The sequence below is a fragment of the Paroedura picta genome, chromosome 2 (genome assembly GCF_049243985.1).
Source record: "Paroedura picta isolate Pp20150507F chromosome 2, Ppicta_v3.0, whole genome shotgun sequence".
NCBI classification, from domain to species: Eukaryota; Metazoa; Chordata; class Lepidosauria; order Squamata; family Gekkonidae; genus Paroedura; species Paroedura picta.
This window is the reverse complement of record NC_135370.1, coordinates 58986181-59010705: the sequence shown is the minus strand read 5'-3', so window position 1 is coordinate 59010705 and position 24525 is coordinate 58986181. Positions and strand designations below refer to the sequence as shown.

The 24525-nt window shown below is 39.6% G+C and overlaps 2 protein-coding genes across 5 annotated transcripts in view; one reads left to right on the top strand and one right to left on the bottom strand.

Annotated features, from left to right (window-relative positions):
- The window catches only part of GPR39 (G protein-coupled receptor 39), a 197107-nt gene extending 174749 nt beyond the window's left edge, over nt 1-22358 (top strand). For all 3 annotated transcript variants that reach the window (XM_077320259.1, XM_077320261.1, XM_077320258.1), the window contains exon 3: nt 21835-22358. In XM_077320259.1, coding sequence (XP_077176374.1) covers nt 21835-22358 — 524 coding nt within the window. The remainder of the gene's footprint in view (nt 1-21834) is intronic.
- The window catches only part of LYPD1 (LY6/PLAUR domain containing 1), a 42098-nt gene continuing 31219 nt past the window's right edge, over nt 13647-24525 (bottom strand). Inside the window, exon 3 of one of the 2 annotated variants that reach the window (XM_077320263.1) lies at nt 13647-15741. In XM_077320263.1, the coding sequence (XP_077176378.1) occupies nt 15596-15741 (146 nt within the window). In that variant the 3' untranslated portion in view covers nt 13647-15595. Of the gene's footprint in view, nt 15742-21635; nt 22965-24525 lie in introns of those variants that run through there. The other variant, XM_077320262.1, reaches the window with a different exon arrangement.

Genomic DNA, 24525 nt, shown 5'->3' with positions numbered 1-24525 from the left:
ACCACAGAAATCGCAGTTCCCTGTCCCCACTTTGCCACAAAACTTACTGCATGACCCTGGGCAAGTTCCTTTCTCTAGGCGTAGCTGAATTCATGGTATTATTGTGAAAATACAATGGAGTTTACCGTGGCGGTAACTTCCAGGTGGGGCCTAAAAACTTCCCACCATTACAGCTGATCTCCAGATTTCAGAGATCAGTACACCAGAGAAAATGTCTGCTTTGTAGGGTGGATTTGATGGCAGTATACCACAGAGGTTCTTCCCATAATCAAACCCCAAACTGCTCAGGTTTTATCCCAAGGATGTAAGCCTCCAGGTGGGATGTGGTGATCCCCTGGAATGACAGCTCATGTCATGACTACAGAGATCTGTTCCTGTGGAGAAAAGTGATGCTTTGGAGGGTAGACTCTCTGGCATTGTACCTCATCAGAGGCTCTATATCCACATTTCAGGGAGTTTCCAAACCTGAATCTGGCAACCCTACCCCCACACCCCCTTCCCAAGGCCAGGGGAAACCTGGCAATCCCATGACCCCCTGATGCCAAGAATTTTAAATCTGGAGTTGGCAGCTCCAAGAAGGGAGAACAGTGAACCCTGAGTTCCTGAGGGGAAATATGGAATTAAAATTATAATAAATCATGAATTGCTATTTCAGTGTTTACACATACGATATTCTGAATGTATAGCCTTCAGGATATTCTTCAGCTGGGGTTGCCACTCAACATCTTAAAAATAAGGCAGGTTTTGGAGGATATACATTATTCTGTATGGCAATGTGAAATGTTCTGGTGCTTTGTAGGAACAAGAGATATCACTCAGAATAAAGACCGTTTTGTGACTGCTTCTTGAGCCCAGCCTGAGTGAATAATACATATTGCAGAGCAAAAGGCTGACAGGCCTGTATTGGCTGCTTCCACCCCCCCCCCCCCCGCTTCCTGAACCAAATGCATGAGAACAGTTGATAAATACTGATAAATCTGTATGAAGCCTGCCTTTTAGCAATCCTTTTTGTCCATGCCAAACCAGTAATGCTTTAGAGGCTAGCTGCATGTAACAACTTCTCCCTTTATGGCTAGTACATTGTATTGTTGTCCCAAAAATGTTCATGTTTGTACAAATTTACTAGACTCTCATTTCATTCTGAGGTTGTTCAGTCTATTTCTGAAGGTCCATTTTGTTCAGTCTCATAACTCAAAGAGGCATCCTGTAGCTAACAGAGATTGCTTTTGAAATTGTTATGTTGTTTAATCATAAATGGTTGCTTGGGTGTGTGCAGGTAAGGATGTTTTGCTGATGATAAAACATGAGTTTTGAGAGCAATATAACCGCAACCTTGACCAAATATAAAAGGGAAGGGGGCTTAAGTGTATATAGCTTTCATAATCTAATCTAATGTTTCTGCATTGCCAAATGTGTAGAAGATTGCACTTTTGGAGAAACAGCCTCCCATAGCACTTAGTAATAGGATTTTGTGTGGATGGAACGATGTAGTATGCTTAGACTGACACAGATAAAACAGAAGTTCACACTGTTTGTTTCTATTCACAGCAATGCTGATGGTTGACCATCCACATAGTATTATCATCTGTACTTTGTTCATATAAATATTGAATGATATCTTAACATTCTAGTTTTAATGTGTTTGCCTAGCATAATTTATTAATGATACAATTGATATAAGAACCTGAATACAGCAGGAAGTATATTTCTATACTACAGAGGTCAGCAGTGTATCACATAGAACTTTCAATTTGCTACAATTACTGGTCACTGTGGAAAATACTTGCCCACTCTAGTCTTTGCCCTCTGTTCCACTTTTAAATCTTCTGAAATATGAGTTATATTTATCCAATCTAAATGGCTTTTTATGAATCTGCTCTCTTGCTTCTTTTTGCCTGTGAAATTGGAAAATTTACTGCAGCTGAATGAAACCAGGGCAATAAACAAGTGAAGTTTTTTGATAGAAGTCAAAACACAAATAGGACGTGATTCTGTTTGACAGGACACAGAGAACATAAAGGTGAATTTGTTAACATCCCAAAACTATTTTGTATGCATTCACTCTGGCCGATTCCGCATGGACAGAAAAGGCTGAGGTGGCATCAGTATGGACCTGGGGCTAATCCCTGTGTCCACATGACACACTCATATTGCGCAGATCAGGCCCCAGAATCCCCACACTAAGGGAACATGGATTCTTCTGTGTTCCCTTTTGGCACTGTGGGGGCCAACAAGGACTGTCCCACAGAAGGCCCTATGGAGGCTGACAGGAGGCAAAAAATGCCCTAGTCAGCTTTGTGGAGCTTCACGGCACTGTGGGGAAGACCAAGGATTTTTGTTTTATTTTGCAGGAAAGTGGGATTGTGTTCCCACGCACTCCCACTGTCCTGAAAAATAAAAAAAACCCTGTCACCCTCATGCATCAGAACCAGTGCCAGAGCAGATCTAGTACTGAAATGTATCCCCCGTGGGGACACAGTAACCTGAGGGGCATGCAGCTCTGCAGCAGCGCACCGGTGGCAGCCTGGAGTGGCACCGCTGATGCGGAATCAACCTTAGTGATACAGGAGTAGCAATGACTTGTCTGCTGACCACTCATTTAGTTATTGCAATAGCCTCTACTAAGCCTTCTGTAAAACTGTGATGAGACAAGCCTCTGGGTGAACAACATTAATTACATTGCTGTTTTTTTCATTTCAGCCATGTCTGAATTCAGCTGTCACAATAAACCACAATGTATAATCCATGTTTTTGTTGAATTGATTAAGGTGCGGTCTGAACACAGCTGCAACTTACTGTGGTTTGTTTGTCGTGGTAAACAAGGGTTCTGATTCACAGTTTGTACTTGGCTTGTTTGTTCACCCATACTGCCATTCCATGTGCCATGTAGCAAATTGACTGTACATAAATCAGGCCTTAACAGAAACATTTCAATTCAAAGGAGCTCCAGATGTATGTGGGAAAGTACTGTCAAGTCAGAGGGCCATTCCGCACAGCGTTAATGTTACTGAAGTCTTACCATTGTGTAACGCTATTTTTTTAACATTACGCACAACGTCGTATACAATCTGCAACACTCATGCAACACTCCTACAAAAATCACTTCATTGTAGCACTTTTCGAGGAATCCACAGAAGTCGGGGAATCCACAAAAGTGGATTCCCCCTTAAAAACCCGCTAGACTTTTGAGAAGAACCTGCAACATATCAGAAAAAGACAAGCATGTCCCACCCTAAGCTCTCGCACTTGAGCTTCCGGCGTCACGATCACCATTTCCCCCCACTTAAACCGGCAAAAGAAACGAATAAGTGATGCTTCTTTGGCTGAAATCCCTCCACAAGCAATTGTCTGTAAAGTTTCCAAGCGCAATACAGCCCCCTGTTCGACACTGCCCATAATTTCAGCCAGAAATTGCACGGGGGGGGGGGGGTTAACTTTAAGAGCATTTAAACAATTAAGCGCCAGCTCCTACACCAGCGAAAAAGGACTTTCTGATACATCGAATGAACAAATATTCATTGCTACTGATGTTTTCGGGTTTAAAAAAAAAACAGTTTTTAAAGGGAAGCAAGAACACAACAGTTAATTGGCTGTTCTGTCTGATTGATGGCCAGGGGCAGGAGGAAGCACGGAAAAATATCGCCTCTTTTGTTGCGATTTCAGTGAGACCGGAAACTTGTGCGTTATGAGAACAGCGCTAGTGGGAGAGCCTTTTTTTTTTTATAGAAACTGCTGTGTGCGTTACTAAGACCTGCCGCTATTGATTGCAGTGCTTTTCAATAGCGCACAGATTTAGCAACATTGCCATTGTGCGGAATGGCCCACAGTGTTGTCACCAGCACTTGCTGGAAGTTAAGTCATCGTATTTCTGGTGATGGGGGATGCTCTGGTATTTGAGCAAAAATGCTGGGGAAAATGGGTTCTATCATAGAGTTTTTGCCCAAATACCAAAGCATCTCCACATTGCTATTGATGGGTTTGTTGGCTGTGTTGCCAGGGCCAATGCTGAGACATTAGTGTAAGTCTTTCCTGATGCTGGTTAGAGCCCTTTCCCCCCACTGGTTCCCAGGATCACTTGACAACCCTATGTGCAGCCTGACATCCTACTCATGGGATACAGAGGCCCTATCAAACACAGGATGATAAGGGGAGGAGTTTCTGGCAAGTTGGGCTCACCACAGCACTGATAATGCTGGTCTGACTGAGCAGTAATATAAGGGCTTTCTCAGCCTCACCCACCTCACAGGGTGTCTGTTGTGGGGAGAGGAAAGGGAAGGCGACTGTAAGCCGCTTTGAGACTCCTTTTGGTAGAGAAAAAAGCATATAAGAACTAACTCTTCTTCTTCTTCTTCATAAAATGTATTTATTGGGTATTTTCATGGGAGGGGGACACTACACAGAAACCCATCAGAGAACCTTTGTTTATAGGGCAAATTTAATTTAAGATGGATAATGTAACTGAGGTCCTTCTGACTTTGAATCCAAGAAGGGACTTTATGGCTGCGCTCATTTAGTACTAGAAGTTCAGTGCTATATAGCTATGCTAATGCCAGGTCCCACCATTTCAATTTGAAATCTATAATGGGTTTATATAATAATATAGTGGCTTTGCTGTTGTAATAGAATCTCTCTCCCCCTCTCTCTGGCTCTTAAATTTTAGCAGTATAATTTGCTTAGATTTTCCCCCCCTGTACAATTCTGTCTTTTTCTACATGAGGAATAGTGTGATATCTACACAAAGGCGAAGAGTAGTGAAGTCTATGCTTTAATTAGTTTTATCAGGTCTTCATTAATGTGTACAGTATCCATCAATGGAGTGTGACAGAAGCAAGAGAGACCTGCAAGGATACAGTTAAATTGCATGCCATTGACTCCTCAATGATACAACTGAGTAGAGCTAGAACTTTTTCACAGAAATGTGTGAATCTAGCAAGAATAATTCCGTAGATGTGACCATCTTAACTTCTTCACCCAATGTAACAAAGAGATGACAAGAAGATATAATTATCATTTGAAGTTTGTAGAACACATTTGGTCTATAGCTACTTTTGTGTTAGATCCAGGAAACATATATAAGTTATCTGAAGCTGTTACTCTTTAATAAATGCAAGTATTACAAGAGAGCTGAATAATCTCTAGAAGTGCAGTTTCTTATATTTGATTTTACACACTTATTTAATGAATGACTCAGAGAAATACAAAATGATGGTGTGCTGATGCTAGCTGAAACACTATTACCTCCCCTGGGAATCCATTTTAAAAGCTACTCTCTCCCTTCCATTTATAGGATTATATCTCCTGATAGTAGCATCTGACCAGCTGTTGGCCGAGCAAACCATGAAAAATTGTATTCTATTGTCTTCAACACAGGATCAGAAGCCTTTGTACTTCAGTGCAATTTCGGAAGTATATTACTTATCTTACATGAATGGACCACATCTGAGGCATTCTGAGGCCCTTTATATCCCTGAATATACCAACTCTTTTAGAGAGGGTGATGGGGTTGAAAGATCTCCATAGTTTCTGCTTACACAGTTGCTGCTACCTACAACTGAATGCATATCAATGTTCTTTCATCTCTTAATCATTTAAGAATACATTCCAGTTGTCTATTAGTCTTTGTACAAACTTCTATTGGTTTGCTTCTGAGCAATATCGTCTTTTGTTTCTGTTGCTTCATCTGATGGCTGTAAACACAAGTCCATATTTTCTGTTCCCACAGCTTTTGGAATTACTATTCATTGATAGTAAAAACTGTAGATTTTTCAATGACACAAGGAGTTCTAGAAGAATTCTAGATTCTGAATGCTTCCATTTAAACAATTTTTTAATTGTACAGACTGTGTGAACAAGGAAAATTACATATGATAATTTATCTAGTAGAATAATGGCAAAAATGGATTTTACAAAGATGATGTGATGGCATTCTACCATAGGGATATCTCTTACACACTTTGGGCTGTGAGACTGACTACTTGTAGGCCTGTTTGGACCAGTTAAGCATGTACACTGCTTAATCTTTCGCCCCTCCAAACTAGACAGACAAGGAACAAACATATAGCAAGACTCATACAGATCTTGAATCCAAGACCACATGACCACGAATCAGCATTTCCCTCTTGTTGTTGTTGTTATGTGCGAAGTCGTGTCCGACCCATCGCGACCCCATGGACAATGTATTTCCCTCTAATGCTGAGATATTTAAAGCAATATCCTTTTACACCGTATCAGGGAAATCCTTACAGCTAATGTCTCTAATTAACTGGGCAGGAATTTTTCTTTCTCCTTTTCTTCTCTTTCTATAAGATATATGCCCTTTCCTTTGGCCTGACCGGGTATTTCAGTCCACTATCCAAATCATCCTGGCAAATATTCAGTTTTCCTGTCTCTGTAGAACTGTGTTCAACTTAAGCTGACCCTGAATCATTATTCTAAACCATGCTTTCTTAATAACAACTCAAAGTAGATATTCAACAGCCAAGTTACAGAATGGTCTTCTCTCAATGCAGATCTCTCCCAGAATCAAAATTCCCTCAGCATACTGCTCTCATAGGGCTTCTTGCTCAACTGTTGCTGACCAATCAAAGTGTTAGCTGTGTGAAGGTTTAACTCTCCACCTCTTGGTTCTTTGATTTCAGCACTTTGAGGCTTGCATTAAATGTGCTTTCTGTCATGGGGGCCTATGTATATCCTAAAAGAAGCCCATACAGGGTAGAGAACATTAAAAGTAGAGATTTAGTCACCTAGCTTCAGGAGATACAGGAAAACCTGCAATAACTGAGAGCAACAGCAGCAGACAGCATGAAAAGAGCCCAGCAGAAATAAGGCCTGGCACCATGCTAAAGCCAGAGAAAGTCTTCAAGCCAGGAGATCAAGTTCTCATATTGAAGCTCAGAGAAAGCACAACCAGAAGTAGATTGGAGAGGTTTCAAATGTAAACTATATAGTAAATGTCAATTATGAAGGAGCAGTGTAAAATATTTCATGGCAACATGCTTACGACTTACTGTTATGCCCCTGCCACTGCGGATGGGAGGTGGGGGTGTGCAACCAGTCAGAGAGAACTCCAATGAATAGCCTGGACCAAGTGCCATGCCCCTGGACATGAAAGAATCAAGTGCAGAGTCTAGTGCCGAGGTATTGGGTGAGGATCAAGACCTACCAGAATCCTGTCTCACACTCCTAGGGGAAACTATTATTTCCTGGTTCTTGTGGACAATGTCAAATGCTTCCCCAAAATGATACTATGAAGATCCCTGCAGTAGCTAAGGCCTTAGTTCTCTTCTCTAAAGTAGGATGGAGCTGCTGGGACCTAGCCAAGAGCCAACACCACCCCATTCACCAGAAGTACTAGTAGCTGGAGTGCTGGAGGCAGCTGGAGTTTTACATCACCAGTACAGTGCTTGGCTGATGGCTCACTGTTGAATGAACTGGCACACAGCTGGAGGCCCTTCTGGTGATGAGGACTGAGCACAGCTGAAATCACTTTGGAAGGGCAATGAGGCTACATTTAGAGAGCACTGGGACCTTGGCTACTTTTTAGGTGCAATGTATGTGCTTCCTGTCTGTCCACCTGGACTCCTGGTTTCCTGTCTCACATCTGCAAAGCTCTGCTAGTTGGACTTTCAATTTTGAACATTGGCTTGCCTCCTGCTTACTCTACTCTGGTAACCTGCCTTCCTGACTTGGTCTCCTGATCCCAAATGTCAGCTCTGCCATACCTCTCCCCGCCCACTACCCTGCCTCAGGATTGCTCTCCTTGTAATAACTGTTGCCTATATGTTTGCAGCCCAAACCTGCCCTTTCTGGGTGGGTTTTGGGCAGTATATGAGGTGGAGAAAAATGTTCAGATTCCAAGCAAGAGACTATCTTGCAGATTTGTTATGCAAATTTATTAGGAAAGAATTGGGATGGAGGTGATGAAGAAATACTGGGATAGCATGGGGATGTTAACAATATTGTCTAGGAAAAAACCTGGTAACATGAAAATGGATCATAAGCTAATCTGAAAAGCAGTGGTACCTGTGTTCTCTTTTCTCTCCCACAACTCACAATTTTGTCAACTGTTTTTCTTCTGCTCTCCCTTATAAATTTAGCTTTTTAGATTCTTCTGAAAAGGGTCATATTTAAAATTTATCAGCTAGTGATAAATCAATCCTGGCCAAAGCTAAATTTATATAAAACAATTGGTTAGCTTAATAACAAGTGAGATGTCAACTTTTATTTGGGCTAGAGTCTTTGGACAGACTGAATGGATCTCACTAATTTGTAATGATGTGTGCCAAGACCCATTGGCTAGCCAAGATTTCATATAAAAATACTGTCTTGTAAACATTAGCATTAAGTAGGCAATTTCTTAGTGAAAACATCTGTGCTTTATTAAGTTAATTTATTCTTAAGGAGTTAACGCTGCATCTTTGCTGCTTATGCCCATAAGGTATCCAACCCCAGATAGTAGTAGCTTCATTTTGCTGGCACTTACTTTTCATCTACAGAATAGTTAGTGAAGGTGCAATAGTGATTTTCCTCAGCTTCAACTGTTCTGGCCTGTATATTGGCAACAGGATCATTCCTGAAACTATAATGTGAAGGGCTGAGCTGCAGAGGTAAGCAGCATTTGTCCACAGTGGAAGTGAACAAAAGTAGATGACATTTCCAACTTACTTTTCAGAATCTTTGGTGAATTGAATAAATTTAATGTGGAAAGAGTTGGGGCTAATAAGGTTACCAAACAAGCTTCCAGAAGTATGGGGATCTGAACCTGGGTCTCCCAGTTTCTTATAAGAAACTCTTAACCATTACACTGCACTGTTTTTTGTAGAGTGGTTTCTGTTAAACCATAGTAGTGGCTCTGGGTGAATTGTGCAAGGTGCATGGTATTGAGACAGCTAATGGTTGCTGGCAGGCCTAGTCCCAATGAATCCTTCATCGTAGGCCAAAATAGTCTGGGGAAACAGCTCTTTCTTCTGCCTTTTACTGATAGAAACCAAGACACACACTAGCATTGTGGTTGCCTAGCAATGGGCACTTAGGACATTGCTTAAATTTATCAATAGTGTTTTTCCATCTTTGGAGGTTTTTAATGCAATGTATTTATTAAAGGTTTTAGTTTTTACTGCAAACCTGGGGCTGTCTTCAAGTCTGTAGAGAGGTCTGAATTGTCTCATCATGGCCCTGGTCTCTGGATTTAAGTATCCACAGTTGAGGCCATGTTGAAAGTTGAACATGCTGCAGCAAAGCATTCTGTTTAGGCACCACTGCAAACCACTACAATATGGTTTGCAATGAAACATATATATAATCAGTACATTGCAAGGGAGATCTGTGTGAATTCAGTGCTGAAGATACTTAGCCCATGGAACATATGTCAACACCTTTCTTGGCTGCCAGACTTCTTATGTGTTGCGGAGAAATAGCAGTGGAATATTGATTTCCCAAAGCAGATAACAAATAATAATCAAGGCTTTTTAAATATAGGCATAGAACTGTAGATCTTGATTGCCTCTTTCTTTTAATGCCCTAATTAATTTTTATTTGTAAATATTGACAACTGCAAAGCAGAGTTGATAATTATCCTTTTGATTAATAAATTGTGGATTTTACTTCCACCACTATCAATATCATTTGCTTCTAATTAGGTATTACAAATGTGCATCCATTAGTAAATAAAATGTAACCCCAAACTCTACTTTTATATACTTAGTTGCCACAGGATGCTGCATAATGTGATGCAGGGGAGGATATAGTCAACAGAGAAAGCTAACAACATTTTTCATCCTTATATTAACTTTATGGTACCTTGAAATGTTCAAGACAATGAATATTGGACACAGTGGAGTAAACACACTAGAGCAGTGGTTCTCAAATTTTTGAATTATACCCATTTGTAAATTTGCTATACCTTTCACAAGGTACTTCTAAACTTACTTTGTTATGTGGATCTACTTGCAAAGTAACTCCAAATGACCATCCCCCTGCCTGATATATGGATCTCAAATTTACATGTTATTTTTCATACTTACTATTTATAAATAAACTAGGTTTCAAAGCCCATTCTTACGAATGGGCTTTGAAAGGCTCCCCTTTTGTGCCAAGCTGGAGTGCTGCGGTTCGTGTACGACATCGTGCATAATGTCAAAAATGTAGCATTTACAAAGTGTTACAATTCAGCTACATTTAAGTTGTGAGGAATGGACCTGAGAAATAGGAACTGGGCAATTCTGGCCTCTCTTCATCACCTGTTACAATGTCAGTTTCTGGTCCCCACAATGGTCCTATCATGTCCCTATTTTTTTCTTACTTTGAATATAACTAAAGAGCCCTTTTTTGTTGTTTTTAGCTTTTTTTGCTAGCCTAAGCTCATACTGAGGTTCAGCTTTTCTAACACTCTCCCCACAGGTATTGGTTATCTGTTTTATATTCCTCCTTGATTATAATGTCCTAAATTAGTCTTTTTTATTATTTAATTCTTTTGAAAGTTATTTATGGAACCATCCTTGTTTCTTTAGTTTCTTCCCAGTTTTCCTTCTCAAGGGAATTGTCTACAATTGTGCCTTCAGTATTTCACTTTTGAAATACTGCAACCTTCTTGAACTTTCATCTCCTTAAGTTTTTCTGACCACGGGATTCTACCAAACATTAAGTTTGTTAAAATTTGCTCTCTTGAAGTCCAGCCTGCACTACATACATCTTTTCTCTTCCCCAAGATCATAAAGTCCAAAATTACATGGTCACTCCTGCCAAGTGCACCCACAACTTTTATCTTGTCAATCAGTTCTTCCCTATTGGTAAGAATAAAGTCTAAAATAGCAGACCCTCTGGTTGGCCCTTCCATTTTCTATGAAATTAACTTGTCAGCAAAACAAGTCAAGAATTTATTGCACTTTTCATTTTTAGCAGAGCTGGTCTTCCAATAGATATCTGGCTTATTAAAATTTCACATGACCACTAGGTCCTGTCTCTCTGAGAACCTTGTAATCTGGTCTAGGAGCATCTCATTCAAGTCCTCTGCCTGGCATGGCAGTCTATAGCAGACCCACACCATAAGCCACAATTATTTCCCACTCCTTTTATTTTTATCCAAAGATTCTCAGCTGAAATCACATGCTCAGACATAGATATTGTAAGAAGATATCATTGTCTGAGCATGAGATTTCATCTGATAGTATATATATTCTTAAAATATAGTGCTATTCCTCCTGCCTTATTTGTCTTCCCATTTAAATAAGTTTGTACCCTTCAATTCTATTATTCCACTTGCGAGAGTTATCCCACCAGGTGTCTGTAATGCCTATTAGATCATAGTCCTCTTCCTTTATTAGCACCTAGTTCTTTCTGCTTGTTTCCCATATTCTGTGCATTAGTGCAGAGACATCGTAATTCTTCATACAAGTACCCCAGGGGTTCAGTTTTTGAACTTTCCTGTAAGTGAATAGTTACCTTCATTGAACTAGGCTTTGAATATATGTCTTGCTCCCCCATTGGACTTAGTTTAAAGCCCTCCTCACCAAGTTGACAAGACTCTTCACAAATACATTTTTCCCCATTAACAGGGAGAACTGATGAAAACACAGCCAGTGCTCCCAAGTCCTTCAACCCCCCCCCCTCAAGGTCATGTAGTCTCACTTCATATGCTCCACATTGCACTGGGCAGTATCATTTGTTTCCACATGAATGAGCAGGAAGGGATATCTGTTCTTTGGCTTTGCAAGTCTTTCCACCCTTTCTGTGACATCCTTGATTCTTGCACCAAGTAGGCAGTATACCATTTGAGACAAGAAGTCCGGTAGGCATATTTTGGCTTCTACTCCTTTCAGTAGGGAATCCCTAATTACCAGCTTGCATCTCCTACGGCTCACACATTGGGGAGCAGAAAAGGTAGTCCTCTCATCCACAGGGGCCTGTGAAACATTTTCTGGGCTTCGGAGGTGTTGGGAGAATAGCCCATGTTCCTGTGGTCCAGAGTTAAGGGTCTGTGAAACATCTTTTGAGCTTCAGGGGAGTTGGGGAAAATAACCCTTGTTCCTGTGGTCCAGAGTCAGGAGCCACATATTTGTGTGACTACACTAAGTTACCTTTGTGAGCTAAGAATGCTCTGGAAGGCCTGATGACAAATTTAGGCCTGCTACCTGAGGTTCTTCTCATGGAAGATGTTAGGGATTCAATTTGGGATTTATATACAGGTGTACCACATTCTAAGATATCCTTCCCTATACTGGAAAATTGTACAGTAGTATCTCCTAGAACAGTGGTCCCCAACCTTTTTATCACCGGGGACCGGTCAACACTTGACAATTTTACTAAAGCCCGGGGGGAAGGTAGTCTTTTACCGAGGGACGTCACCGCCGCCTGAGCCCCTGCTCCGCTTGCTTTCCCACCGGCGCCCCTGACTTCCCACCACTCATTGGGGAGTGCTGCCAGCAGCAGCTGCGTAGTGCCATGCCGAAGGGGAACCCCAGCCATGGCAGCCGTTGGAGAGCACCAAAGGTGAGACGGTGGCAGAGTGGCAGAGAAGCCCCCAAGGCAGCAGCAAGGGAGGAGGATGAGGAGGAACCACGGACCAGTACCAACTGATCCACGGACTTGGACCGGTCGACGGACTGGAGGTTGGAGATCACTGTCCTAGAACACTGTTTCTCTCTGTGCTGTTTCATTACAGTGTACTTTCTAAGCCAGTGGGAAATGGGATTGTATCTAGGACTCCCACTGAACATCCACCTGCACAGGTACGTGGCTGCTTTTGCTGCACTCCTTGAATAAAGGCAGAGGTGTCAGAGCTCAGCAGTATGACAACAAATCCCCATTTCACACAACATGGGTCTTTCCTTGGGGTGTGCCACATCCAAGTATTAGTGTGGGGTTTTGCTGCCACCACCACTCATCTAAGCATGCACACCCTGACTTCTTCCAAAAGAACAGGGGTGTGCTTTTTTTTTGAGGCAGGATGCTTTACTGGTGCACTTATTAGTAGCTATGGCAGGTAAGTCACATGCTTTTAGGGCAGTTAGGGGTGCTCAGGTGATATTGGAAATATATCCATATTAGAACCAATGTTATCATTAGGCATTGTAGTGCTATTTCACTTAGCACTCTGCTTTCAGAAATGTAATCACAGTATAAAAGGAACTTTACAGTATAATGCACTCCTCAAGCAACACAACAGAACAGAAATGTAATTGTACTCAAGCAATCTTATACCATCTGGTGTCAAATTTGGCCCTTTGTCGAAATACTGTTGGTGTCTTCCATTCAACAGCATCTATTTTCGTCCCCGTCCTTTCCTCTGGTGTCCTTTTCCCCCTTCAACTTCTTTCCTATCTGCCACTGCTTGTTTATTCCACTAAAAGAAATTAATAGCTGCAAATTTAAAGTGACAACAAGGATGGAAGTTGTATAGCATTTTCTAAGCAGGTTAATCACTGCAAATGTTTTTACAGGTCACTAAAAAGTACAGTGAACATGGCAGTAACTTTACATCATATTCCCAAATATGAATCCAGATAAAAGTAAGAAAATGGAAGGCTACATTTTCCTGACTGAACCACAAACATTTTTTGTATGTGCTTGTATCTTTGATTCAGAATTCAGCTAGCCATATGCTTAAGTTTCACTGACAATTACTGTTTAAATGTCAGTGTACAAGCAGATGCTGAGAAGCCTCTTTGTGCCATTAATTTAATGGCAAAAAAAAATTCCCACTTTGATATTTAACACTGTTTGTGCCAGTAGTATTTCTGTAAAGAAGCAAAATTCTGCACCAATAAATCCTTCTGAATAACAGACACATTTGGAATGTCAGGAAATGAAGAAATCTATATCTTTAGAGAAAAGCAACCATGGAAATGGATAATATGGTAAAATCGTTAGATTAAGACAAATTGATTTTCTGGAGTATTCTAGGAGCAATGGCTTCAAACATCCCTTGTACACACAAAACAGCACTTCCACATGCAAAACAGGAATAATTTCTACCAATTTCACCCTCCTCTATGTTGTGCATAAAGGTCCCCTTAGTTTTTGTTTTTGTAGAAAGGGCTCAGATTCTGAGGCAGAAAGGGTCCGCTGGGGTGACAGAAGGTGCTTTTTATGTGTGGAGGGTTTCTTGTGTGGGTTCATTTGATCCATCTAGTAATCACAGTTTCTATGGGATAGTCTGTCAGTAGTAAGTTTGTAGTAAGGAAATGGTTGCTTAGACCTCAAAACCTAAAGGAAATGTTGATCCTATGGTTTGAGATCCCTATAGTTTGTCGATGATGCTAGGAAGAACATGTGTGAAACTCTTCAATAAAGATGCAGATACCAATAAATTGACGTTTGTATCATGTTGCCTTGAGGAAATGTTTCAGTGATAAAAAGGAAGAATTGTTAAGAGTGACTGCCAAGTTTCCTCTCTTTGGTGATGATGTAGAAGAGTTAAGTTGCTGGCTCTGAATACTCTAGTTTATTTTCCTGAGAAGCCCAGTCACTCATACTTAGGAAAATGCCATGGCACCTTAACAAACAGATACAAACTGTGTTTTATTCATCAAAAGAACCCCCCAGGACTTCCTCATAAGCCTATGTAGACATATATGTATTTTTGAGAAGCGTTTATATATCCTCTGACACAACTGATACTTAAAATGCTTACATTTAACGGGATTCTGCCTGTTCGTTTAGACTTGAAGAGAAAGAGCAGCACATGATCAAGTTGACATTGAAAGTTAATCCAAACCTCCAACTGCACGATGTCAAGGTGAATGAAAGCTCATTTGCTTTTGGCTGTGTTAAAAGCTCAAGCTAGAGATAGATGGGCACTGACTTGACTTTGTCTCCACGAAAAGCTTATGCTTCTCTGCAGAGAATAAATCAGCGTCATCTAACTGTTCTTGTCATCCTAGTGTACCAACTGGGAGGGAAAATGAAATGACTGCTCTCCTTTCCTCCTGATTAAATTTGTAGGTTTATAAAGCACAGTAAGTACCTGACCACTAAGTATGTTCTAGGGACCAAACAGGTGCCCAGTCACATGTAAAATATTGCTCCCTGTATTACAAGAGCATTTGCTTTACTGGTCTACATTTGCATTGCATTACTTGAATGCATTCTGTTCATTTTACAAAGTGCTTTCTCAGTTTTTCATACTCAAGTTTGTATTAGTTGTACCAGACTGTAAAAAGGGTGGGAGTTATTTATATTATCTTATTATGGGCTGAATGAGAATATAAGGCCCTTGTCATGGAGGCCTGGGGCAGTTCCTGATGCACCTGAGACCAAATGTACTTGTATGATTCTTTTTGCCACTATGTTTATTCACAGGTCACAGACAAAGACTATTTCTCTCCCATAGAGATATGAACAATTACTTGTCCTTATAAAAATGACACCGTTTACCTGCATCGTCTTCTGTCTGCCCTGCAAAAGACTAACCTCTGCGATTCTATGCAAGGTCACTAACTGCTCATTTTTCACATGCTGGATGTAAACAAAGCAGAAGGCTTCTTCTGAAGAAGCCAGCAAAGGAGTTTACATGTATAGCAGCTTGGTTTCAATTAAGGTCAATGTCAACACTATGGTTCAGGAAAAAAATAAGTTTTTGAACTTCATGCAGGATTTTTTAGAAGTGTTTTATTCGCCTGCATTTTGTTCTAATGCACAAAAATATTCTTCCAGGTAAAGTTTCCTCCCACTTCTGCAAGATACTCTCCTGTCGGTGTAGGGGGCTTCCAACAGTGGCATCATACTGGAGGAATGCATGGGTACCTATAGGACAAAATGAAAGATTAAAATGTTGATGCCAATTCTAGTTCAGTCTTTCCCACATGATTTTCTTTTATCATTGGAAACAGTGGATCCAAATGCTTATTTATAGGTAATGACAAAGAAATAATAGCTGAATTTTTAATTTAATTCATTCTAATCCTTGAAGGTACAATCTACATAATATCCTATTTTTAAAATGTTAAATACATATTAAAACACAATAAAAAACAAATCACAACACATCAGATTCTCAAGGCATTTCTTACTACTAAACTTGATCAACAAGATGTTAAAAACATTAGGTCTTGTCTGTTTTTCCTCTCCAAATCAAGACACTGGTGACAAAGAACAGCCACTGAATACATCTCTCAGTACAGCCATGTTTTATGAACCTGGAGTAGAGAATGTATCATCAAGGGGGTATTCGTGCCCGTGAAGAACAAGCATACCCCAACTATTCAGAAGATGACTATATTTATAAAGCAATGTTTAGTTTACCTATGATCTGAGATCAGCAGTTGAGAATATCAACAATACATAATACACATTGGATGCATAAAACAGATATTCTGTACATAAAATATACAATTAATAGTAATAATAAAATTATTGAAACACTAGACCATATTCTTCTGCTTTGTTAAACATGCTAGAGGCAAAATCTTGCCACCTTAAGGGTAGCTTTGTTGAAACAGTTGGCAAGAAAATACATATAAAAATAATTTTGATCTACCTGGATATTTGGACAGAATTGGGGTAATGTTCATAATCCAAATATCCTAGCAAAATTGGCCATGTAAGAGGACATGTTCAATTGTTTCTAACATTTCAGACTGATATTGGCAGAGACATTGTACATATGGGATACATGCATATCTCCCTTCAAGAAGATCATACGGGCATCAAACCGGGCCAGCGTGAAAGCTCTGTGGTATCAGATTATAGGATTATCTGGGAGCCAGGTAAGAGACCTTGAAAGTTGTTTGCCATTGCCTTTGCGTCATGACCCTAGTGTTCCCTGGAGGGCTCCCATTCAAATACCTATGAGGTTGGGCTTGCCTGGGCTATTGAGATTGGGTTTTGGTTTTTGGGGAATACTAATGTATAAAAGTGAAATATCAAAACCCTTGTTTTCTCTCAAGAAAACCAGTATTGTAGAAGTAGTCTGCAGCAAACTGGAGGCAAAAGAAGAGATAAGCATGCAGATCAAAACACTATGTTGATCATCTGTTGTTGGGCTGTACCATTTCAGATTGAGAGAGATGTGAGACTGGAGCCTCCAATTTAAAAAATCCCACACATATTAAAAACAGTTCTATCAAAAAGGCAGTTATATTTCATGTTATTATTCTGGATGTACTTATTTTCTGTGTTTTTTTCAGCATGTGGAGCAAGGGAAGTTATAATACCACTCCATTGTGCATTGGTTAGATCTTATTTGGAATATTGTGTCTAGTTCTGGGCGCCTCAGGTCAAGAAGGATATCGACAAGTTGGAATGTGTTTTGAGAAGGGTGACTAGGATGATTGAGGGATGAAATTATAGTTGTGTTTGACTACATAATAGTAGACATTGTTTACTGAAGCTTTAGAAACAAGAACTATGAGCAATGGGAAGGTCCACAAATATTAGAAAGCATTTTCTGATGGAGAGAGCTGTTCGAAGACAGAATATGCTTCCTTGGAGAGGTGGAATCTCCTTCTTTGGAAGTTTTTAGGAGGAAATTGAATAAGCACGCTATAAAAATAAAAATATATAAATTATAAAAAGTTTAATCAGACCAATATGTCATTTCATCCACCGTCTTGTTTCTCCACAGTGGCCAACCAGCTGTTTTGGATAACTTTCAGATAGCCAAAGTCCATCCCTGTTGCACACAGCATTGAGAGGAAAAAACACCTCTGAATATAGTGGTTACATTTACCCACTGTGGCAAATAACCATTGATGGGCCCAACCTCTGAAATTGTCCGATCCCATTTTAAATCTATATAAACCATCACTATATCTCCTGGAAGCAAGTTCTATACCATTTTTATGACCTTTTTAAAGTCTGTTTTCAGTCTACTGGGTAGCCCACTGTTTTAATATTTGGGGAGGCAATAAAATCCACTTACACATCATGCCCAATTTTATAAACTTTTGACAGGTCTTATCGTTTTTCTAAAGTGAAAAGTGTAGGAATATACAAGATTTGTAGTTTGCATGATTCAAAAGGACATGAAGAGTATCCTACAGAGGGCATCAGAGAAGATGCGGTTAGCATAATTAGCTTAGGAATTTCGTGTATTTTCAAATAATCTCCAATGTCCTGATTGGCTCTTCAGACACTTCCTTTTTCTTTGAGCACACTCTTACTGATTGCCTCCAGAACAAGCAGAATTAAGACAATAGTACAGTTAGACAAATCTTGCTCTCCCTTCTTTTTGTACAGTTAGTTTTTTTCATAATAAAATCTTTTATTCTTTTAAGCAGCTTTATGCTTAGCTTCTCTCTGCATAGATTCAACTGGATAGCCATGTTGGTCTGAAGTGTGGCACTCTTTGTTGGTCTTAGGGGTGCCATTGGACTCAAATTTTGTTATCCTCTTTGCATATTTAAACTCTGCAAAACCAAAAAGGGAAACCAAAACCCAACCTAACGAGAAAAGTTAGGAACCAAAAGGTTGATCTGCTAAAATAATTTTAAGATTTGTTCAAATATATATTACATAAAGTGCATCAATTCAACATATTAAAAACAAAATCATCATAATTTAAAAACATCACATTTCTAACTGCACATGGAATAGACCAGCATAGAATGGACCAAATGCGTTTTGACTTCAAGGGGCCTAGCTCAGTGGTCAAATTACTGTGAGGAATGCACTCAAAAGGCTTGCTGGGTGGCAAAGAAAACTCTGTTACAGGGGTAGTCAAACTGCGGCCCTCCAGATGTCCATGGACTACAATTCCCATGAGCCCCTGCCAGCGAACGCTGGCAGGGGCTCATGGGAATTGTAGCCCATGGACATCTGGAGGGCCGCAGTTTGACTACCCCTGCTCTGTTAGGTGCTGCTATCTAGTCTTTCTAATGTAAAGGTATCGGATTTGGAGCCTACCTTCTAAAATGTGCACTTCCAGAGGCCAGCACTCTCTGCTTTTGCCCAGCTTTCAATCACCAGTGCATTCTCACATGTGTCAGAAAAACTCTGCCAACACAAAAGCCAATCTTTGTTCATAAGAAAAGTGCTCCAGCTCCTTAATTATTTTGGTTGTCCTTTTCCAGTTTGTGGCAACTGAACACTTTATTCAAAATACAGACACATATCAGTCTCTGTACCTTGTCTAATCCCCAACGCAGAATGGTTTGAGTCCACTGGCAGCTTTAAGACCAGTGTTTAATCCTGGGTATAAGCTTTTGTGTGCAACCACACATCTTCAGACATGAAAACTTATACCCAGAATTAAACTGTGATGGTTTTAAGGGTGCCACTGGACCCTTCTTGTTTCAGACCAACATGGCTACCCACCTGAACCTAGCACAGATTTTCCCATTTTTCCCCATGCTGTGTCACATGGAGTTGAAATACACATTTACATATGCAACATGCCCTTGAGTGCTTTCTTAGTCAGTTCAAAGCTTACTGGTGTGTGTGAATTTAGGACCATTATTATTACTACTAAAGCAATGATTTCAGGAGTTCCTGGTGACTTACCAATTTCTGTTCATCTTTTCCCATCTCTGATTGGTGTTTCAGACACACACACCCTCCCTCTGATCAACTGCCCACTGTGAAGGACGGGAGCTCAAACTTAATCCAACAATCTCACCATATTACTTTAGCAATCCTTTAAACTTCTTTGGCATCCATTAGTCCAACCATCTCCTCACTCTCTTTACTTGAATAAGACTTTAACTCTTTGGGATTTTATGGAAGCTGATTTGCCCTTTATGACAAATGTGAACTTTCAGGCATCTCTTTGTGTCATATACCATCTATACTCTAATGAGATGTTTGAAGTGAGGCAGTGTTCCCATCACTTTTGTTTGTGGCACTGATAGCTGTTACTGTGAGGATTACAGAAAATTCTAGATACAAAATGGATATCGTTTGATGTCTTAAGTGCTCTTAGGCAATAAGAAGAAAGGATTGTAAGGGCTTCACACAGTAGGAAATGGTCTGGTACTTACCAGCAGTGACATTTATTACAAAAGCAGAGGTATGGAGATCTTCACTTTTAATACAAAACATTTCCTAGGTATGGCTGTTTATATACGGTCTATGTAGATGAATGAGAACAGTGACTCCAGAAACACTGATGTAAGAAAATATCTTATAGTTATGAAAATTAATCTCTTTTATTAATAAAAATTAAACATTCAAATCAAAGGTTCACAAAATTACTATCACATACAGTTGATTTTCAGTCCTGGCTCTTCCAAGGAGCTCCTGCATACTTTCCTGTCCCTGCCCCCACATCTATGGGGTTCTTTTGTTTTCCAAACTAACCAAACTCCCTAACATTATTCTTGAGAAATACTTGTGTTTTACTTTTGAATTTCTTAGTTTGTTTTGCTTTGCTGATTTTATATTTTACTGTTTATATGCAATTGTGTTGAGAAGCAATTTTGGCAAGGGCAGAAACAAGTATGTTTAAGCTTTTGCTAAGGAAACAGACTGCAGAAGTAGCTTTCAAATCAATAAGAATGTCACTAAACAGTATGATGTAAAAATTAAGGGAAATATTTCAATGATTGGATAATATTTCTAGCAGAAAGTGTGGATTTGAGACATAAGGCACATTTGCTGCACAAGGGACACCGCTGTAGGGTGTATTAGTTGAAAACTTTGGGATTATGATATACAGTTTAATTATTAAATGGATAATTTTAACCCTTTCCCCATACTATTAAATACTGCTTTTAAAAAAAGAGTTTGTAACCTCCAAATATATTCATTATACTCTACAGCTTGAGGGCAGGGATTCCTGCTAAACTTGATCAGAGAAATATTGTTGTAGCCCTTAGCTTTGGTCCAGAGCATTAGGTACACATCCCATTGCAGTGAGCTGGATGTAGCATGCTGTCTAAGAAATTGTTACAAATCAGAATGTTCCTGGTTTGTATCTCACTGCTTTCATGAACTGATTTGGTGACCTTTAGAAAGTCATTCTCTTCGTGTCTTCTCTCTCCCCCCCCCCCCTGTGGTTAATAGTGACCTATCTTACAGGGCTGCCATAATGAATACAAGACTATGTGCTCTAAAAATGCTAAAGAGTGTTACTGTTGTCATCAATGGCAGAAGAGTTCTGCAAGAACATGAGACTATTTTTGCCCTACCATAAACAGCAGTTCTGTGCATATGTGTGTATGATCAAGAAGAATTCCAACAATTTTAGCTTTAACCCCAAGGAAGTGTAGAAGGTCACATTTAGATGTATACACAAGATGCTTGGATATCAAATAGCTGAATATATTTAATGTTATCTGAAACCATTCATGTTTCCATGGTAGGCTTAGATCCTGTTTCTGTGCCATTTTACTTTTTTTAATGCAACCAGAAGTTCTTTCCTGAAAGCACATTATATACTCTTTATCATAAAAAGAGCTATTCATACGGTACGTAAAAATATCTTTTGTAAGAGAAAATTTACCAAAAATAATGCCAAATATACAATTGTGTATGCATATTTGTTTTGTAAAATATAAACAGAATTTGATCTTCTTTTGGGTATTGCCCGCTCTAATATGGCTGTTTTTTAAAATAATGAAAAAGGGCAAAGTAAGAGGTTAAGCAGGAACTGAAGTAAATGCAGCTATTACTGAAAGAACATCTTCAAATTTAACCAGGGCCAAGAAATAAAAAATAAATAAAAATGCTATCCCTCATTTTATGCAATACTTATCAGAGCACAGATTGTGGTGACCTTGAGACTGTGGCGTGCCTTCATTCTCTCCCCCCCCAAAAAAAAACAAAAACAAATTTTGCTACTAGCTGAAGACGCTGTCAAGCAAAACACTGAAAAATTGAGTAGCATTTCCTACCAGTAAGTGCAGAACTGATACTAAATATTTTATGAATTGTTTTCACATGCTTTCTCTTTGTTTGCAGGGTTGATTGTTGCAACTCTAGCAATATGCTGGCTGCCAAATCAAGTTCGAAGGATCATGGCTGCTGCTAGACCTAAGCAGGACTGGACTGTCTCCTACTTCAGAGTGTATATCACCCTCCTGCCCATAGCTGATGTCTTCTTCTATCTCAGCTCGGTAGTGAACCCACTCCTGTACAATATCTCCTCCCAGCAGTTCCGGAATGTCTTTGTTCAGGTCCTCCGTTGTCGTCTGACATTAGAACATGTCAACAAACAGAAGCTTTTAAGAGCCAATTTGAATTCTGTAGCTGGCAGTAGCCACTCCCGCCGCCCGTTGATCTTCATGTCATCTAGACGCAAGTCTACTACCAATACTGGGAACAAGGTTTCCTTAAGTACTTTTCAGAGTGAGCCCAAGCCTGACTGCATTCCACAAAATCTGAATGTTGAATCGTTGGAGCTGAATGTGAAAGCAATGTCACTGGAGGCCAGCAAAGACTCCAGTCCTACCAACCAGAATGGCATTTGTGAACCTGAACAGTGAATCCATATAAAGCAGTCAGTTGATGCACAATATGCTGAACACATGGGAAGTAAAAACCATAGCAGGTTACAGCAGTGGGCTGTATCATCATCTTCCACATTTAAGTTCTTGTTTCAATAGGCTAGTTTCCAACGACACAAATGGCTATGAGTTCTGTATGGTTGATTGTTGATTAGTTCTTGTTTTCAAAGTACACACTGGAAAGTCAATTGGGTAATGAGAGCTATTTTGTTAACAGAGTGAGGGTAACATTTAAACCGAATTCTTCTTTTAGCAGTTGGAAACAATAAGTAGTGTTGTAATGGAAATCAACTGTGTGTCTGGAAAAAAACGATACAGCAAAACCATCAAAGAAGTCTTCCTCAGTTTAGCAGCGTCCTGGAGATAAAAAAGCCAAACTAGAGAACAGTAGGGTTGTTAATAGACCAGCCCTGGGCATTGTGCCAGAGTTTCCCCTCTTCTTTGGCCTTGGCCCATTGCAGAGTGGAGTATTGCAGCAACTTATACAAACTGAGTTTATTTTCCCTGGAGTACAGAAAGTCTGGTATCCAGCAGAAGTCAGGAGGCAAGCTCCGGAGGATGCACAAGACTTGCGATACAGGATCCCTGTGACATAGAACAAAAGGTTGTTTAGCCTTATATGAACAAACCATTTCTTTTTATGTTACCTTTCTGTATGAGAAGACACTGCCAATTCTTTTAGGAATACCAATTCTGATTCTCAGGTGTTTCAAGATTTAGCCCTTTATCACCTGTTGTGAGGTCAATTGGAAAGAAGGGGCTTAAATAAATGGCACATTTACTTTTTGCTTAAATTTAGCTTTGATTTACATAAAGGCTGGGCATTGCAAAATCCGTACATGAGCACTTGAAATTTTAAAACCTCTTTTCAACCAAGCTGTACCTATTTAAGATGAGATCACTTGAAATTCAATAATGCTCTAACGGTGTTCCTCAGAACGACCCACCCATTTTAGGCTTTAGGGTTTCAGCATTTCAAGGTAATTTCCTTTGCACTATTTCTTTGAACAGCTCAGACAATTAAAAGCTTACACAGGAATTCTGCATATCCAGAGAACTGTTCCATGCACACAGAGAAACTATTATAAAATCTGACTCTCCATTCTATTAATCTTAAGGTCTTTCTAATACATCGAGTAACTAGAAAAATGGCATGCCTCATGAGAACTGCTTCAAACGCTTGTCTGTATCTTTTTATTTTAAAATTAATGAAACTCAGTACACACTTGTCAAGGCATTAAAATGCTTTAATATGTTTTATAGAGGTTATAAAATAAAAAATCATACTTTTGAAAAAAAATACAAGTGGAGTTTTTGTTGCCTGCAGTTAATAATACAAGTCTCTTTTTAATGCATTTTTTGAGATTCATGTCTAAACAATCTGGTTATTAATTATTATTAAACCCTTCTTTTTTGCTTCAGGCTTACCTGGGAGTGAAGGGATATGTTTCACAGTAAGTTTAAAACAAATTCCTTTTCTGTTCACATTTTCTTTTTTGACCTTTCTCTGTACTAGGAACTTAAGGCTGTGCAGAATGATGTTTAAAAAATCTACTTAGCCTTGTATATTAATATTTTCAGCGACAACAATGTCCGAAAAACAAATGTTTGTCTAAGCAAAATGTGCACACATGAAACAAGAGCTGACTTCACCATTTTCCCACTGAAATAGCACTCCTAGAGTAATTCAAAAATAATTCCATGGTATCTTGAATAATCCACGAAACAGTTTGTATTGGTAGAAACATTATTGTAACAACTGCACAATGGAAACATTTAAAAAGCAAGAGAGTTTTTATCAAGACTGGCATTGCCTGTGATTAGAGGTGGCTGCTGGAAATCCACTTAAAGAAAACTGTTATTCTTCGGCATCTTTCAGTGCAATCCTAAACAGATTTTATATCCATCTAAATCCACTGATGTCAATGGGCTCATTCAGTATTCTTCTTACATTACATGCTCCCTCTAACTTTTTAACCTACTGAGCAGAGTAGTTGACGTCTTATGCAGAATACAACTGCTGTAAATTTAAAATAGGCAACGGACAGTGCAAGACCCTGTGCAGCTCCAGATTTCTGCCGAGCAGGGCTTCCTGTGTTTATGGGCAGCCGCTCATGCGCACACCTCAGAGGGAACACAGATTACA